At 33.8% G+C, this 15,431-nt stretch overlaps 2 protein-coding genes across 2 annotated transcripts; one reads left to right on the top strand and one right to left on the bottom strand.

Annotated features, from left to right (window-relative positions):
- On the top strand, positions 1-426 carry LOC112416570 (uncharacterized). Its single transcript, XM_024770811.1, has one exon. It carries the CDS (start codon positions 1-3, stop codon positions 424-426), a length of 426 nt encoding a protein of 141 aa, XP_024626579.1.
- A 5,032-nt stretch (positions 427-5,458) lies between these two features.
- On the bottom strand, positions 5,459-11,082 carry LOC112416312 (uncharacterized). The gene is made up of 6 exons (XM_024769691.2): positions 10,810-11,082; positions 7,738-9,972; positions 7,313-7,660; positions 7,120-7,225; positions 6,096-7,048; positions 5,459-5,719 (listed from the first exon to the last, which is right to left on the bottom strand). The coding sequence occupies exon 2, from the start codon at positions 9,959-9,961 to the stop codon at positions 7,955-7,957; it is 2,007 nt and encodes a 668-aa protein (XP_024625459.1). The 5' UTR covers positions 9,962-9,972; positions 10,810-11,082; the 3' UTR covers positions 5,459-5,719; positions 6,096-7,048; positions 7,120-7,225; positions 7,313-7,660; positions 7,738-7,954.
- Between the last annotated feature and the right edge of the window lie 4,349 nt (positions 11,083-15,431).

Genomic DNA, 15,431 nt, shown 5'->3' with positions numbered 1-15,431 from the left:
ATGTTACACTTCACCTCCTCATCTTCCTCTTGTGGAGCAATTTTCATAAATGCTGGTTCAGATTTAATTCTTTGCTTCACTGAAAAGTTAAAGGCTGATAATGCATTCCAAGCTGAATTGATTGGAGCTATGAGAGCTATTGAGACTGCTTATCAAAATGGTTGGAATAACATGTGGCTGGAACTTGACTCAGCCATGGTGGTGCAGGCCTTAAATTCTAACTCACATGTGCCTTGTAGATTAAGGAACAGATGGAAAAACTGTAAAATTATGCTTAGGTCTATGAATTATTTTGTTTCTCATGTTTTTAGAGAGGGTAACCAGCGTGCAGATGGTCTAGCTAATATTGGACTTTCCATCGATCAATTCACCATCTGGAACACAATTCCTCCTAGCTTGCAGGCTGTTTATGTCAGAGACGCCTAACTTTTGATTTGTTCATTTTTTAGGGGGTTTTGGCCTAGCCCCCTCCCTATGTTATTCCTTTGTTTTTGAATATATGATGGCAGCAACTCAATGTTGCTCCACTTTTGTCTAAGAAAAAAATAAAAAATCAACTTCTAGAATTAGAATTAAATATATATGTAGCCCCTTAGAATGTAATAATGCATTTGCAACTATTAATATTCCAATGTAAACTTCAAAAATCTAATTCTACAACTTGAAACATATGTTACTAAACAGCCTATGAACAGAAACATTTGATGCATAATGCATATTATACTTGATCTGAATTCAAAAGGAGAACCCCAAATATGAAACCGTGAAACTGAAGTTATCATTATGTATAAAAAGAATGCAAAACCGAGGCAAATTTTCTTCAATTTATAATTAAAGACGTAACCTGAGACCATATAACGATGCCGAGAAGCAACCAATGAATATAAATAGGTCAAACAAGCCAAATACATATGAACTTTAATTTTTTTTCTTAATGATAAAATATGATTGGCTCTATACCACTTGTTAGTACCAAACTTGATTTTAAAACCTGAAATTAATCACGTTAACCATCGGAGATAACATATCAATATGCGGAAGCATAGCTAAATTCATAATCGAATATTGTTGATATTGTATGGCCTTTCAGATCAACACACACTCTCACTTAGAAACCTTTGTTATTCTCCATTTCTCCTTATTATGATGGAATGTTAACTAGAATGACAGCTTGGTGTGTGACCTGGGTATTGGGATGGCAAAACAATCCGCATCCGTGGATATCGGCAGATAAAATCCGCCACGGACATGGAGCAGATACCTTAATGGATATTCATGGATAAAATAAACGGATTTTTTAACTACCCGCTAATTAATGAATATGGATACGGATTTAATGGTATCCACACCCGCAGATATCCATACCGGCTATTAAACCGAGTAAATTTCATAAATAAGCTTAATACCATTCCACTTCCTAAGAAAAAACCATACGTATTGTGAGTGTTATTCGTTATTACGCTCCTTTAAAAGGAAGTAAAAGTGGTTGGGATTGTTGATGCAATATCTTTGTTTTTATTGAATATGATGAACTTTACTTATACTTTTGTTAAATCAAAGAACTTTATTTTTATTAAATGTAAGAGACTTTATTTGTGTTTTTGTTTCGTTAATGATCTTTATTGTTATTGTAATCTATGAATATTATGTTTTGCTAAAAAGAAAAGAAAATGCATGTGAAGAACCTTTATTTCTAAATTTTATCTAAAAAAAATAAACAGATTTTTTATTTTATTTTTATAAATGTCATCCATGGATATCTGTATAAACCCGCAGATACCTCAAAATTCGTGGATACCCGCTGAACGGATACCCGCACGGATATGGATATGGTACAAATTTCATATTTATCCAACGGAGTGGACACGGATATCATATTATCTGCATCCATGGATATCTATTTACATCCCTACCTGGGGACCATGACCTCTTTAATTATATCACCCATGGACTAGCGTTAACTATTGGTGTTTCTAGGTTTAATACGGGGATTTCTGGGTTTTCTTTTCATTTTTCAATTATTTTATTTCATTTATAATTATGTCGCTTTTATTTTATTTAAAAATTAAAAAATTACACAGTCAGCATGTGACATGTCATCCACATCAGTTTTGACTGAATCAAAATTAAGGGGGATTATGGTTTTATAAAGGAGGTGAAACTTAAGGGGGCAAAAATGCTATTTTCAAATTTGGGGGACCAAAATTACAAGTTTGTGAAACTTGATGGCCAATTAAAAATGCATTTTAGCCAAAATAAAATTACCCATTAGTCTCTTGACATTATATTAAAGGCTTACCCCTTATTAGATGCTCATCAGCCCAATTAAAAAAAATCTTATGAGATCACTTTAATTGAACATTTTTTTCTTCTTCAAAGGCACTTTAATTGAACCTAACTTAAGGGACAATCCACCATACATAATTATTCACATATAAGGGCAATGTTGGATTAATGATCCAACACTTAAAACAAACTTCAGAATTCAAGTAAACTTGATTAAAAGATTAGTTCAAGTACACCAAAGGAGATATATAATTCAACTTGTTGTAACACAATAGTAGAAATTTGAAGTTTGAATAATAAACACAAAGTTCCACATTAGATGGAGCTCGTGTTGTGTGAATTGAAAAAAGTGAAAGTCTCATATTAGATGGAACACACATATTAATAGTGTTTATATATGAGGGGATTCATTCCCAATGTATGCGCTTGGAGTATCCACTTTTGTGAACAGAGTAAGCACTCACAAAAATATATATATCACACACGCAACGACGTCAAATGGCCGGACTTAAGTTTGAGCTAAATGATATGTTTTTAATATTAACCAAAAAAAAATTAATTAATTAATTAATTTTTAACATTATATGTTGTCACAAGTGTGAAAATTGGGACTTAAAATACCAAAGACAAAGTCTCACATTGAATGAATCACACACATTAGTAGTGTTTATATAGTGGAGGTTTGTACGTATAAAGCGGTGCACATTGGTATAACGATACACTAAAAAAAAAAAGTTATACATGTAGAGAGATAGATTGAATTCCTATTATTTCAACTCATGAACCATGAGAAAGTGATACTATGCTCTTGGTATCACAACAAACTAGGGTTTATGCAACAAAAATAAACTGAAAAAAAAAAATATAACTTCATTCATATCCTCTAAGGAGGCAGTCAAACATTATATATAGCTAGGTTAAGTTGCTACTAGATGCTACTACTAATGGGCCTTATTACATCTTATTGAGAAGTGACTCTGTTGGGCCTAGGCGGTTTTACCCATCACAAAGTCTTTGGTCCATGCGGGTTGGGTAACCTGTCTCTTGGGTTTACCCGGGTCCAGCTTGCTAACAGAAAGTTACAACTTGGATGTACCATTTGCATGCATTATTTCAACACTACTCCAAGGATAGAACTGCCCCGATTTAAATCCACCAGTTTTATTCATTTTCCACTGGAGGCTATTGCACCCATCTCGTTTTTGACTGTAAATTTCAATATAATGACGATATGGACTTCCTTGCCATGTAAAACTGCAGAAGAATAACGTGTTTTTCCAAAATACATACGATGGCTGGAATGAAAATACATACTGTTGTGAATATGCGAGTGAGTGAAATCCAAGATCATCATCTTTTGATTTGCAATGTAATGTGAATTCTGTGGGAGTTGATTCTGGGTATATATCATTGATAATTGTAATATATACGGGATGATTAGGACAATCGAGAAATGGGTTTGGCTCTATATTGCTAGCTCCAAATGCAAGTATTAAAACAAGAATTACAAAAAAATTAAAGGTAATTGGATATGAATATGCCATAACCAGATGTTAAATACGTAGAAGGCTTAAATCAAACTTAATTTATAGAACTATAAATAGCTTAGCCTATATGTTTTGAATTTTGAAACTGCAAATATTTTTTTAATGATGTTTTGACATACAATATAAACTGACCTTTAAATTGTGAAGATATTCGTTTGTCAACTGTATTGAATAACTTTAGAGATATTTTTTTTGACAAAAACTATAGAGATCTATTTGGTAGGTTATTTGTGTTTTTTCTTAAGATACGGAAATAAATACAGGTTGACTAATTATCAAACGGTTATTTCAATTTCAATCCTAATTAGCAATTTTTTATTATCATTAAGTAATTATAATTTAGATAACCGTTGTTGGCAACCAAATACCAATGAAGTTATTTGTATATCTCCCTATTATTACATCATTTACTGAAATTTATTTCATAATGTTCAATTGTCTCAAGTAAACAAATCAATATCATAATGTTCGTCCTCACTATGTTGGTCCGGTGCATTACTGCACTTAATTATCGGTCGGTTGGATAATTTACATGTCCAAACAACTTCATTATTTAAAGGATTTAAAACAAACTTCATAATTCAAATAAACTAGACTAAAAGATTAGATGAATTACACCAATGGAGATACATAATTCATTATGTTGGAACTTTAGTTAGACCCATAAAAAAGGTCGGATTAGGGTTAATTAAGGTTGATTGGAGACTATCTAACATTTATATATATAAAGATAAAGATAAAGATTAGCAGTATTATTAATGTTATATTTTATTTTGACTAACTTGTTATTATTATAATTATTTTTAGTCAATTCCATATTTTAAGTTCTTAATTTTTTTCATTCACTCTTGTCATTTTGAATTTTTCTTAAGAATCCACGCGATCCTCTCAAATCTTAAAATTTCATAAAATCTATTGAAATCTTTTCAAATATGTGTTATAAATTCATTAAAATCATGTGTTCAAAATCTTGACTGTAAAAAGTCATTTAAAAAAGTCTTTTAAAATTCTATAAAATCAATACAATCACATAAATTTTGTTTGCCAAAATAATCTTTTAAAATCTCAATCAAATACACCTCTTTAGTGTGATTAAAAATTGTTTCAAACCTAGGAGCATTTGAATAAAATTGTAAAAGATTTTTTTCAATTTAACTAGAGGATTAAGTTCGAATCCAACCGTAAGATTAGTTTATAAACTAATCTTAGGTAAATATCCTTTTGCCGTAGGTATATGTCAAAATAACTATACCTACGGCCATTTTTTTCGTGGTGGATACTGGTGTTATACCTACGGATTTGAGCCGTAACTACATCCTATAGTTACGGAATCAATAGCCGTTGGACTAGACAATTATGCTTTACCTACGGATTTTGGGCGTAGGTATAGAACCCAATCAGAATTACCTACAGATTTGGACGTAGGTATAGAACTGCAAATGGTTTTTACCTGCGACCATTTCCGTCACTAAAAACTTGCCGAGACCTATTATTTGTTCGTATAAATTTGTTACCGTACGCATTTTATTGCAATTAATGTACACATCACGTTCTTGATTCTATATTATTTGAAAATTTTATTTTATGAAATTAATCAAATTATAAACTAGGCAATTAAATGGATATATTTAGAAACCAAAAAAAAGATTCCATACCATATATATTGAAGATTAACACCAATTCTTCGAAACATAGAAATTAACAAAAGCTAAATCATGTCAATCCTATAGTACTTTAGAGCATTAACCAAAACAAGACAGAACCATATTAGGCATACAAAGCCTTATAACTATGTCAATAAAGAAAAGAACCAAAACAATGTCTAGCCTAGTTTCCAATTTCAAATTTCCATCTTCAAGTCTCCATATTAGCCTCCTCATCTTCACCTACAAGAAATAAAAAGAAAAGATTAATAACACAATTCATCGTTGAGAATATCACTCCTAAAAAACAAAGAAAATATTAACAACTTGAGTGATATTTAATTGAATACCATTTTCATTATTGCTTGGACTAGGGGAATTCAAAGGGTTAGGAACACTAGAAGCAGCAGTAAACTATATCACAGAAAATCGAAAATTGCAGATAAAGATTAAGCTTAAATCAAGAGTATTGCTAAATAATGGCGTGAACCACCACGGGCGAAATTCAACAAATTGTGTAACTCAAACACAAAACTAGCATTGTATATAAATTCCATGTTCTCTTAAACCAATGAAACAACTTGTATTTTTATACGAAGATTAGTAAATTCAGAAGTACCTGTTTAGCAGCTTGTATTATCTCATTCACATAACCAAAATACAGAACTAAAACATAACCAAACAAGACATAACCAAAATCATTCATATCTCCATCATATTGTTCTACTCATCATCTTCATCCTCCACATCACCTAAATTATTAACATCGACCACGACTTCAAAGAAAGCATTATCATCATCAACTTCCAGCCGAACCAAATCATCAATATTATGAGTAACTTCACTTGTGTTATTTGTTAGTGGCTCGTGAATTTCTTCAATTTCATTAGATTCCTCATCACCCATATCATAGATATCTCTGATCTTTGCATCCAGAACAGCAGACCAATCATTGTTTCTCTCATCATATACATAAAACACCTTCTTAGTTTGTGATGCAAAAACAAAATGGGTCATCACAAATATCTTTCCCGGTATGTTTTAAATATTTGAAAGAGTAATGATACATAGACACCCTTAGGTGGCAATACATCCTTTGACACCCCTGACACGTAGTCACGTGGACCCCGCACAAGTACACTTTCTCTTTCCTCTCATCTTCTCTCTTCCTAATGCATGAGGTGTACAAAGGTGTATGAAAATAAAGAGTGTCTATGTATCATTACTCTATTTGAAATTCACAAGTGTTGTCCCAAATTTATCTTTCTTGACACCTTTCTTGATATCAACCCAATCGCATTTGAATAACACAACCTTATAGTTGTTAGAATAATCCAACTGGAATATATCAGTTATTGCACCGTAATAATTAACTTCATCTTTGGAAGTCTTTGTCTTAACAACTACTCCACTATTTTGTGTTTTCAAATATCTCTCTCTCTCCTTTGTGTGGAATCTAAAACCATTAATTGCATAACCAGTGAATCTTCTAACAACCTCATTTGGTCCACGTGCTAACCATCTAAGCTTATCAGTAACTTGTCGGCTCCCTTCTTCATCCAAGCGATGAATCTAAAATATTTTATTAAAAATAGTAAGTTGAAATATAAAAATAGTCACTAAACTTGTAAACCACTGCTTACCCTTTGTTTAAACCACTCAGTAAATTTTTGACCATGTTGTTTGTCAATTTCAAGTTGTGACAATCTCTGCTTCCGATTCTGTCTCTTAAGAAGTTCCAGGTGCTCACTAAAAATTATGATAGTGAAAACTATATAAGAAGTTACGATTTTGACTTATAATTAGTATAAAAATGAAATATGATTTGTGTCTTACTCTATATATGGAGAAACTGCATCACAGTTAGAAAGCACATATCTATGTGCTTGTGTTAACTCTTTCTTCTCAAGTTTAGTTCTACTCACTCTCCTCCGCTTCCCTAACCGAAACTTCTGTTTTTTCTTCACACCTAAAGGTCTTCCAATAGGATGTAAAAAGGTGACATTATCTTTCAATGTAGAATCCATTTGATCATCATTTCTTCTAGGTCGATTCAACCTAGTTTCAACGCCAGATATATATTGTGAACAAAATGTTAAACATTCATTGGCCACATATGCTTCTGCCATTTATCCTTCAGGATGTGCTCTATTACGTACAAAGGACTTAAGAGTAAGAAGAAACCTGAAAGTGAATTTAATTTATTTTATGTATCAAAACAAATTCAATAAAACAAAGTGTTCTTACTATACGATTCATACCTCTCAACAGGATACATCCATCGATATTGTACAGGTCCACCAACCTTTGCTTCATATGCCAAATGAATTACCAAATGCACCATAACAGTAAAAAATGAAGGAGGGAAAATTGTTTCCAGCTGACAAAGTGTTATAGCTATCCGAGTCTCCAATTGTTCTAGGAATTCCACATTAAGTACCTTAGAACAAATTTGCTTGAAGAAATTGCAAAGATCTATCAAAGCTGAAGTGACTTATCCGACAATGAACCCCTTAATGCTATTGGAAGAAGCACTTGCATCAAAACATGGCAGTCATAACTTTTTAAGCCAAATATCTTGCGTTGCTTGACTTGCACACATCGTGGGATGCTTGATGAGCATTCATCTGGACATTTTACATTCTTGAGGATGCTTAGAAAAGCATCTTTTTCCTTGTTAGTCATTTGATAACATGCTCTAGGCAAACGCATTGTACTACTATTGGGGCTTGGTTGAGGATGAAGCATACTCCTTATGCCCATATCTACAAGATCAGCTCGCGCCTTATAATTATCTTTAGATTTTCCCTCTTGGTTTAACAATGTACCAATGATGTTATCACAAACATTTTTTTCAATGTGCATCACATCAAGATTGTGATGCAATACATTATATTTCCAATACGGCAATGTGAAGAAAATGCTTTTCTTTTTGCAAGGTTGTGCCCCATCTTCTAGACCTTCTTCTAAACATTCATTTATCTGACTTAAAATAGCATCCCCATGAAGTCTTCTAGGAGGTTTCCTTAACTCCCGTGTTCCATCAAAATCCTTACTATTCAATCTCCACTTATGTTTAGGAGCTAACCAACGACGATGGCACATATAACAAAATTTTCCACCATGCTTTAACCAACGTGAGGTAGTTTCAATACCGCAACATGGACATGCATATTGACCTTTAGTACTCCATCCAGACAGGTTAGCATATGCTGGAAAGTCATTGATTGTCCACGTTATAGCAGCACGAAGTTGAAATGTCTCCCTCTTGTAAGCATCAAATGTTTCAATTCCATTAGCCCATAAATCTTGCAACTCTTCTATTAATGGTTGTAGATAAACATCAACGTTGTTTCCAGGACCTTTTGGACCTGGAATTAATAGTGATAACATGAAGAATGATTGTTTCATGCACATCCAAGGAGGAAGATTATAAGGAATAAGAATGACGGGCCAAGTGCTATGATTAATACTCATAGTCTTGAAAGGGTTGAACCCGTCAGAAGCTAGTCCTAATCGAACATTACGAGCATCTGACGAAAACATTGGATATCGTTCTGCAAAATCCTTCCAAGCAAGGGAATCAGCTGGATGCCTAAGAGAGCCATCATTCAATCTACCCTTATGGTGCCATCTCATTGATTCAGCAACTTCAGAGGACATGAATAACCTTTGCAGCCTTGGTTTCAATGGAAACCATCGAAGGATCTTAGTAGGTAAGTTCTTTCTCTTATCAGAAGTTTCCATTCCATTAGCTTGTACATCTTCATTAGTTGTTTTCCACCTTGACGTACCACATTTTGGACAAACTTGATCGTTGACATATTTATCTCGATATAATATGCAATCATTCGGACAAGCATGGATCTTCTCATACCCCAAACCTAACCCTGAAATCATCTTTGTTTCATAGTATGAATTCGGCAAAATGTTCCCTTCCGGTAAAGCATCTCTTAATAAATCTAGCAACATAGAGAATGACTTGTCACTCCATCCATTTAGACACTTCAAATGAAACAAATGTACCATAAATGATAGCTTGCTATACTTCTTACAGTTAGGGTAGAGCATTTCCTCATTCTCCTTCACTAATTGGTAAAACTTACTATTTTCTCCGACTTGTGGATTTCTTTCACCTTCATCCAAAGCTGCCTTTTCCATCAAATTAGCTCTAAAAACATCATTAATTAATCCATCCATGTCATGCTCCATTTCTGCATGTTCAGTTGTTTGACTTGAAGTTTTAGGATCCTCACCATGAAATACCCATTGCCTATAACCTTTAACGAATCCACGCCGTGGATCAATTAAGTGTTCACGGACACTTGTGCGAGACCCTTTGTGATAATTAGCACAATGTGTACAAGGGCACAATATTTTGTTGGTTTTTGAATTTCGAAAAGCAAATTCAAGAAATCGATTAACCCCTTCAATATAATCTTTACTTTGTTTTGTCGAATCATGCATCCACTCTCTATGCGTCATTTGATTCACACCTAGTTCCAAATGGTATAACATAAATAAATGACATGTAAATTAAAAGTAATGTGGGGCTAAATATAGCAAATGAAAATTCATGAAAATATGTGAATGAGTTACAACCGTTGAGTTGGTCATAATTGCTTCAGTCTCGCTACTTCGCTATTTATCTTTTTAACCATTTTTTTTACATATGTCTTTAGTTCATCATTGTCATTACTTTTCACAGAACCTCTCTTTATATTTTCTTAAATGGGAAAACCAAGTTAAATCAAGATCTTTGATGACTTATGAGGATAAGCTAAAAACAGCTTATGAACATGTCATAAGTTGTTTTTATAAGTTTTTGCCAAACAACAGTCTTACAAAACTATTAGTTCTTGCCAAAATCAAGTTATATTGCTTTTGCATAAACTATTAGCTATTTTAATAGGCTATCTTCGATGACTTATGAGAATAAGCTGAAAACAGCTTATGAACATGTCATAAGTTGTTTTGATAAGTTCTTGCCAAATAACAGTCTCACAACACTTATACCAGTATATAAGAGCAAATACATCAACCCAAACACTCCCCAAACCTACTAAATCTCCTTGAAAGATACCCTATAAATAAAATAACTTTTCATTAAAATATTTGTTGCTACTGTGTGCCCAATTATCACAGTGTGCCCAGTAAGTAAAAATACTATCATACTAAAAACATAATCAAAACAAATCAAAAAATCAACAAATATTATAGTAAAAATAAATCAAAAAATCAAGTGAAAATAGTGAAAACCTAATAACAGAATTTTGTCCTTTGATGACTTACAGAAAGTAAAAACAGAAGAAACGTGAAAATTGATGGCTTACAGGATCTTTTTTGCTTTGAGACAGAGGGATTTGACTTCAGATTCTTTCAGTTGATCTTCAAGGATTTCGATTTGGGTGTGAAAAGTGTTGCAATTTGGGAACGGGGAAGAACAAGAGAGGGTGAGGTTTCAATCAGGGAAGAAAAGGTGAGGTTTTGATTTGGCCATTTCAGGATTTGGAAGAGTAAGATTTTGATTTGGATTCTGAAACAGGTGAAGAATGAACCGTGTTCTGGAACGTGAAGAGTTGGGTTTTTTATTGTTTTTATTAGAGTTTTTTTTATATATTTTCAATTTAGAGGTGGGCAAAATTGGAAAAAGTGGGATCTTTTCCGGTCTATAATTTCATTAGGCGCTCTCTTGTATTACTTTTTATATTTTTATTTTATTTTTTTAAGCTACCTATACCTACGGCCACTTCCGTAGGTAAAATTTATCAATACCTACAGATTTTCGACCGTCACTATAAACCTCCGTAGGTATATGGCAATTTTCTTGTAATTAGTTGGACACAGAACATATCCGATTAACAAAAAAAATAAAAAAAACTTTATATTTTCAAAATAGTTTTTAGTGTGGTTAGTTAGCTTAGTTGTTACATATAGGAAGCAATGAAGGCGCTGAGTATTGTTGGTGGTGGGGTTCCGACCCTTTAGGGTTGATTAGATCAAGTATATATTTGAAGTTGAAAAAATAAACATAAAGTTTTACATTAGGTAGAATTAGTTTCGTATGGATTTAAAAAAGTGGAACACGCATTGTATAAAATAGACATATTAATTGTGATTATATATGATGGGATTTACTCCAAATGTGTGCCCTTGGATACCCACTATTTTGAATGAATGAGCACTCACGAAAATATATATCGTATGTTGGAACAGGTGTTGAATTTGTGAGTTAAAAGACAAAACACAAAATCCTACACTGAATAAAACTAGTGTAGGGTCAATTGAAAAAATGGAAGTCTCAGATTGGATGGATCTCTAAAGGAGAGTTATAAATGTGGAAATTGGAAGTTAAAAACCTAAACACAAAGTCACACATAGTTGTAGTATTTATATAGTGGGGGTGTACTTCTAAAGGGGTGCATACTTGTGCGTGTGTCAGAATCCATTGACATCAGGTGTGTGTGTGTGTGTCTATATATCGTTTCAACGCTGGTATATATAAAGAGAATACACGAGTTTGTGATGCCTTTTTGAAATTTTTTAAATAGTAACTATTCCATCTAAACGAATGCTTGTATTTAATCTAGCCTTACACTGGGTTTTTATTGAAGGGTTTGGCTTTAACATATTCTTCGATTTACTCACATACTTTGTTCCACGACTATATGCAAGAGTAAAATATTTCTTTCCATCATCACCAGTTTTGCTACTAAGTTTAGAAACTCCAAAACCTATAGACCAGGCATAACTCTTGTAATACTCAATAAGTTTTTCTTTAGAACTAAACATAGTTCCAACCTTAGGTATTTCATCTTTATGGACAATATTTGGTTCTAACCTATCTTAAGATAGCAACATGAACATGGAATATAGAATATGAAAATGACAGGACAATTTAGAATAGAATTTTGTGTGTTCTCTATTATTCCATAGAACTGTAGGTCCTGTATATATCAAACTTACATAGGTACACTAAGCTAATTCTAAGGCATGACAGTCATGATCCTCAATCAGTGGGATCTGATTTATTATAGGTCAAATTTAAAGGTCCTTTTGAGTTTTTCGTTTTTCCCAAAGTGGTCCTTTAAGTTTCAAAAGTCCCAAACAAGTCCTTTCAGTTTTTGAATCGTTTCAAACAAGTCCTATTGTAGATAGCATATTTGGTAATTGCTTCCTTGAATTCATCTTTGGTACCAAATCTGCCTCCTAATACCCACTTAAAATTAGTCATCTTTTTAGGCATGGTAAATGGTGGATAATGTTCTTTGTTGCTATCATCTGAATCATCACCAGCATCCTCTAAAAGGACTTGTTTGAAACGATTCAAAAACTAAAATGACTTGTTTGGGACATTTGAAACTTAAAGGACTTGTTTGGGACTTTTGAAACTTAAAGGACCAATTTGGGAAAAACGAAAAACTTAAAGGACCTTTAGATACATTTGACTTTTATTATACATAGAAAAGAAAATAAATATAGAATCAAATTATCACAGAAGGTAAATATATACACATTAATTCTGAAATTATGCAGAAAATATTTCCTAACACTCCCCCTCAAGTTGGTGAGTGAATGTCGTGAAGTCCCAACTTGTTGCGCAATGTTACAAATTGATCTTTTCCCAAAGCTTTAGTGAACACATCTACTAACTGGAATCGTGTTGACACGTAAGAAGGACTAATCATACTAGCTTGCAGTTTTTCCCGTATATGACAATCTATTTCAATATGCTTTGTACGCTCATGAAATACAGGATTTGCCGCAATGTGTAGAGCTGCCTGGTTGTCACAAAATAATGGTGTTGGTGCAGCCAGTGGAACTTTCAAATCTTGTAATATGAACCGTAGCCAAGTCTGGTCCAAACATGTATTAGCCATAGCTCGATATTCCGATTCTGCTGATGATCTAGAGATAATAACTTGCTTCTTAGATTTCCATGAGATGAGAGGATTTCCAAGGAAAATGCAAAATCCTGTAACGGATCTTCTTGTAGCATGACAACCTTCCCAATCTGAATCACAAAAGGCCTTTAAGGTAAGGTCATTAGAAGGCGAAAATAATATGCCCTGTTTAGGTGTGCCTTTGGTGTATCTGAGGATTCACATTGCAGCATCCTAGTGAGGTTTTCTAGGTTCTTGCATTAATTGACTCAATGTTTGCACAAAGTATACAATGTCAGGTCTAGTGACTGTAAGATAAATTAGCCTACCAACGAGCCTTCTTTATTTTGTTGGATCATTTAGTACCACTCCATTTGTGGGAGTAAGTTTCAAATTTTGTTCCATTGGAAATTTGTGAGGGTGAGCACCTATCTGTCCTGAATCTTGCATGTTAAAACCATAATTTCTTTGAGACATGAAGATACCTTCCTTGGAGCGAGAGAATTCAATTCCCAAAAAACATTTCAAATCTCCAAGATCTTTGATACAAAAGCGCTTGAGAAGAAATTCTTTAAGGTGTTTCATTTCTTGAAGATCATTCCCTGTAAGCAGTATATCATCATCATAAATGAGAACTGCTGTGAATGAAGTACCTTGACGTTTGATGAGGAGAGAGTAGTCGACCTTTGATAGTTGGTAACCAGCCTTTTAAATGGCTTTAGAGAAAGTAGAGAACCAAAGAGTAGTTACTTTAGCAGTCGGGAAAAAGGTCTCTTGATAGTCAATTCCTTCAACCTAAGTGTATCCCTTTGCAACAAGGCGTGCCTTATAGCGTTCTATGGTGCCGTCAGATTTATACTTTATTATGTATACCCATTTGCAACGAATGGGTCTATGACCAAGAGGAAGAGGTACAAGGCTCCATGTATTGTCTTGTTGTAAAGCTTCTAATTATGTATTCATTGATGACTGCCATTGTGGATCATGAACAACTTTATCATAGGATTGAGGCTCTTTATGGGATGTAATGTTAGCTAGAAAGGCACAATGTGTAGAAGAGATGTGTGAATATGAAAGATAACGAGATAGAGGATACCGAGTACTTGACTTAGGCGTTGTCTCCGAGGAAGATGTGTTGACTTTTGCGAACATGTGGTAGTCTTTATGCCATATCAGGGGATTCTTATAACGAAGGGATTGACGAACTTGAGTAATGGGAGAAGTTTGAGGGCCTGAAGTGTGTGATGTGGATGGAATTGATTCGTTTATAGGTGAGGCAGCGGAAGATGTTTCAGTAGGTAGCTGTGAAGGTAGATTAGGCTCATGTGTAGAAGGTATATGAGTCTGTTGTAGTTGATGATGATATGGTGTGGAAATAGACCAATCATCCAAGTCTTCAAAACAAGGATGAGATGAAGTCAAGGTGGGTTTAGATACCATTGGAATGGAAGGGAAATCTATTTCACAAAATCTAACATCACGACTCACAAAACAAGTCTTGGTCTCAGGATCATAAATTTTGTAACCTTTTTGTCCAGTAGGAGATCCAACAAATAAACCTCTTTTTGCACGGGGATTAAATTTATGTGTAGGGTGGACAGTAGTGACATAGCATAAGCTGAAGGTGAGAAAAACACAAGAAGGGGGGGGTTGAATTGTGTTTTCTTTTTCTGTCTAAAAAAAAATCCTTCTTCTGATAAAACTTCAGAAGCAGTTTGAGAGTGCTTCTGATGAAATGATCAGAATCAGATATGCAGCGGAAAGAACAGAGCAGAGAAAAGAAAGACAAAGACACAAGCAGTTATCCTGGTTCCTTCCACAACACGGAAGTAGTCCAGTCCCCCTTGCACTTCCAAGGAGATTTCACTATAATCACAAGATTACAACTGCTCAATACTTTCTAAGTATGAGACTTCACAAAACTATGCTCAAGCACACACGCAAGAGTCTTCCAATGCTCAAGCACTAAGCAAGAGACTTCTAATGCTCAAGCACGCAGGCAAGAGACTTCTAATCAAACAAAAATACAGAGAATTGAGTTTGAATTGAACACTTGATATACAATCAGTGGT

This window comes from Medicago truncatula, chromosome 7 (assembly GCF_003473485.1).
Source record: "Medicago truncatula cultivar Jemalong A17 chromosome 7, MtrunA17r5.0-ANR, whole genome shotgun sequence".
NCBI lineage: Eukaryota > Viridiplantae > Streptophyta > Magnoliopsida > Fabales > Fabaceae > Medicago > Medicago truncatula.
Note: the sequence above shows the minus strand (reverse complement) of the source record. Positions and strands in the feature narration are given on the sequence as shown.

What these genes read in the sequence shown, in the direction of transcription:
- LOC112416312 (XM_024769691.2), bottom strand. Translation starts at nt 9,961, where the DNA reads ATGACGCATAGAGAGTGGATGCATGATTCGACAAAACAAAGTAAAGAT.
- LOC112416570 (XM_024770811.1), top strand. Translation starts at nt 1, where the DNA reads ATGTTACACTTCACCTCCTCATCTTCCTCTTGTGGAGCAATTTTCATA.